Source organism: Sander vitreus, chromosome 16 (assembly GCF_031162955.1).
Source record: "Sander vitreus isolate 19-12246 chromosome 16, sanVit1, whole genome shotgun sequence".
NCBI classification, from domain to species: domain Eukaryota; kingdom Metazoa; phylum Chordata; class Actinopteri; order Perciformes; family Percidae; genus Sander; species Sander vitreus.
In genome coordinates this window covers 4131432-4135590 of record NC_135870.1, presented here as the reverse complement: position 1 = coordinate 4135590, position 4159 = coordinate 4131432, and the positions used below count along the sequence as shown (strand labels likewise).

Sequence of the window (4159 nt, the reverse complement as noted above, 5' to 3'; positions counted from 1 at the left end):
GGCATCGTGATATACAAAACGCTGCATGATTAAAAAAAAAGAAAAAAAAAGAAACATGTTCTTTGTATCCTCTGTCCAGATTATTACTTACCCAGCTGGTAGTTTTGCAGACCTGTAGCCATAGAAACACTGTGACTTCACAGCCGCAGTTCATACATCCACCAGAAGATGTCAGCGTCTGACCATAAGTTACAGAGCCGTAGAGAGAGAGAGAGTTTGGCCTTTGCTTTGGCCCAGAGCCATAGAGATATAATGTCTTTCTCTATCACTCTGCTTTGGCCAACTAGGGAATCGAATGTTCGGAGCTATCGCGTTAAGCGATTGGTTCCGACGTGGCCACGTGTTTCGTGGACTCCATGCTGGATATCAACATTCATCTGATTCCCATTGACATAGTGCAGGGAATAGTGGAAAATAAATATAAACATAAATCAATGAAAAAATGCCCTATTGTTGCGCGTTTGGCTGCAAAGAAAGACAGAGAAGGGGCAAAAGATTTCACAAGTTCCCCCGTGAACCAAAAAGGCGAAAAGTATGGGAGCTGAAGGTGAAAAGAGCAAACTGGAAGGCAAATGACTACTCAATATTGTGTGAGGTAAATGTCAACTTCTCTCTTAGACTTATGATAACATATTACATAGGACAAATAAGTAATACTATCGTTAATGTGTACCATGCTGCTGTCAAACAAGTTCCAACACTGCTTTAGAAATGAAGTTGGAAGTTAGCCATGCCCTATGCTAGCGTTAGCTTTTTCACTAGCACTCCATGTACCTAAATGCTTAGAAATGCTTGTGAGTCATGACTTGAATTTAAGCTAGTCTGACTTCACTTGTCATCTGTAACTCAGATGTAATATACTGTGACCACGCAGGCATGTCATTTATGTTGATTTAGAGCATCAAATATTATTAATACATAACTTTGCCTCAGCTACTACTAAGTTATTATGGAGCTTTTTCACAGCAGACATTTTTGACTTGTCATAGTAGGAAAAGCACAGCTGAAACTGATAACCTTAACGATGGCTCAGTTCCATCAAGTGTCCCAGTGAGCTATTTCAGTGAGTCAGCATGAACAATACCAGGGCCTCTCCTAAGTGGAACGCAGCCATCATTAATGGTTTTCAATACACCTGTGCTTTTCCTACTATGACATGTCAACGAATGAATGAATGAATGAATGAATGAACAATGAAAAAGGTCTATTTACACCTGACCAAAACACACTCTTTATCCGTATGCTGTCGGTCGCATTATCATTGTCTTATCGTGTATTTTGTCAAAAGACTGTGAGTAACTTTGTTAAGAGTTCAGTAGCTAGTCATGGCGTTTTTGGAAATACAGAAATCGTGTGTTTGTAGCTCAAGTAAGTTACTGAATGCCCTTCTGTGTTTGGCCTGTCTTGCTTGTAGGACCACTTTGAGGAAGCGGCCTATGAGACTGGCAGAGTTGATGGCCTGAGGAGGCTCAGGTCGACTGCTGTCCCAACACAGTTCGTCTTCACACCACGAAAGATCCCTGGCAGAACCACCAAGCGCAGTAGGAGGACAGAAGATGAACCGTGTGTTGGTGGACAGGAACACATACAAATTGACCATTCATATTGTTCTACATCCTGTTCTGCATCCTTTAAAGATCAAACAGGTAAATATGTTTAAGGTCAAGTGAGAACTGATTCAAGTTGTTTGGAAATTGGTTATCTACGCACAGGGGAGCAAAATAAGCATAGGGGTGCAACATGCAGGTATTAAGTTACTGCCGTGACCTAACGCGACACACACAGAACGTCTAAGGTGTGTTGTTTTTTACTCTCGGCACGTGGCTGTTGCCACAGCCAGAAGAAAAATGTAGTTTCAAAAGAAGCTGGAGAGAGCAAGAAAAAACACAGCTGGCTAAACTATTTAAAAATGGCGGGTTTGGTCAGGACACCCCCCCGTCTGTCGCTATAGCAATGATGACGCAGTGATTAGTGACGATTCTCTCCGACCAATCAGTAGTCTGCAGGGTTTCACATCACTTTTTGGTATCGGCTCAGCTCGCTTGGAACCTCGACGGAGGTGATACTACTAAAAGTACCTGTTGGTAGGTACCGGGGGTATTTTATCATAATGGAAAACCAAAAAGGGCGAGTACAGTCGAGGCGAGTCGAGCAGGTACCATGTAATGGAAAAACGCCATTAGTCTGCATACATGTTACACAAACAATGTGTAACAAATGTTAATCATGCTGCTTCTACTCTTTTAAAAAAAAAAAATAATAATTCTATTCCAGATATCCAAGTTGGCCATGAAGAGTTTGATCTGACGAACAACGCCTGCACTGGTGGGACTGTGAGCAGAGAGACGATCAGCGAGGACCTGGTCAGCCGGGACACGGTCAGCGACGAGGTGGTCAGCAGGGAGACAGCGGGCGGGGAGAGTGTCAGTGGGGGAACTGCAAGAGGGGAAGAAGAACTGAACGCCTTGAAAAACAAAGTATCGTCACTCCAGCGGGCTCTTGTAAAAGAAAGGAAAGAGAAGTGTAAGGTCATCAGGCGGATCAAACAACTCGAAGCAAATGTTTCAGGAGTCTTCAACACAAATCAGCTTTACAAACTTAGCCAAGCAAGTAGACGGGGGACAAAATGGTCAGCTGACACGATCAAAAAAGGTCTTCAATTAAAGTTTGCATGTGGTGCTAATGGATACAACCTGCTTCTTGCCCAAAATCAACCTCTGCCATCAGCTAGATCACTACGAAGAAGTTTGGAAGCTGTCCCATATTCGCCCCATAGGGTTACACTGTAGAGTCATCTGACGATAGTATCCAGTATGGTGCCCATGATTTGAGTTGGCCAAACTCTCTCTACATACGGCTCTGATAAGTTACATACATCATGTGTAACGACTTTCAATTTCAATAGAGCAATAGTTTGAGTGTTTTCGCACAATAATAAAATAACTCAACCTAGGGAAGCACAATTTACTTTTCTATAAATGACTTTAGAACAAATAAATAACAGAAAGATACAGAAAATAAAGCAGTTGGTGTGCTCAGAAATCCAAACAAATAATGAAGGGAACTCAAAAAATAAAAAATAAATAAAAGAAAAAAAAGAGAAAGGTCCAAGGCACTCCTCTTGCAAAAAGTTAAGAAGCCTTTATTTATATGGCTATTTCATGTTGATATTGTAAGTAGGGGCGTAGTGGCATATTTATAACATACTAACGATAGCCGTCTAGGCTAAATAAAGGCTTTCTAACTAATTAATTAATAATTCGTTTTTTAACCTTTTTTTTTTCTTCAAAAATTTAAATGTCTTAAAAATACAAAACATAAATCCAAAAGATTATTAGCAAAGATAAATCGGCCCATTCGTGGGGAAAATCAGTGTCACTTCTGCAGTCATCTTACATTCATATCACCCAAATTATGTGTACAATGTGCATCATATGGATGGGTGCACTGCATACGGTTAACTGTGCAAGGGTAAAAGGCTTTCATCAAAAAAATAACTAACATTTAAAGGGTAACTACTGTTTTTTTCCAACCTGGACCCTATTTTCCTATGTTTTTGTGTCTAAGTGACTGATGGGAACAACAGTCTTTGACATTGGTCCAGTATTAAGCGAGATCGCTGCAGTGGGGTCAGCCCTATGGTCCCTCAGTTCCAAGATTTTCCCCCAAAATTAGGCCCTATGTACCCACATTTCTAAGGTTTTTCTTAAAATTAGGCCCTATGTTCCCAGGGTTAGGGTTAGTGTACCAGATTTAGCTAAAAGCTACATTCCATCTGTAGTCCATTGCTACTGGATAACAGGTTGGGTGTAATTGGCTACCAAATTGAGAGAAAGGGGGATAAAATCTGATACAAATTTAGGAAAAAGGAAAAGTGGGAACATAGGGCTGTGCCTATGTTCAGGCTACAATTTAAGTTAATAGGGGCAATTAACCACTTTGTATTTACCTTCACAGAAAGTGCTTGTTTTGCTGTTGACAGGCTCAGATTAGTATTAGAGATTAGAGAAGTATCTGACAACGTTATGGAAAGGATCCCTTCAGAGATAGACCTTTAAAACCTCTTTCCTCAGCCTTCAGTCTGACAGTAACAGTGACAGTTCAGATCCGACTCTAAATGGGGGGAAAAAAAACTCTTTTTACTGTCAGTTTTTGAGCT

The 4159-nt window shown here is 40.8% G+C and overlaps 1 protein-coding gene across 1 annotated transcript; it reads left to right on the top strand.

Annotated features, from left to right (window-relative positions):
• The first annotated feature begins 373 nt into the window (after positions 1 to 373).
• LOC144531431 (peroxynitrite isomerase THAP4-like) lies at positions 374 to 3516 on the top strand. Its single transcript, XM_078271557.1, has 3 exons — positions 374 to 595; positions 1415 to 1646; positions 2275 to 3516. The coding sequence occupies exons 1-3, from the start codon at positions 443 to 445 to the stop codon at positions 2787 to 2789; spliced, it is 900 nt and encodes a 299-aa protein (XP_078127683.1). The 5' UTR covers positions 374 to 442; the 3' UTR covers positions 2790 to 3516.
• The last annotated feature ends 643 nt before the right edge of the window (positions 3517 to 4159 follow it).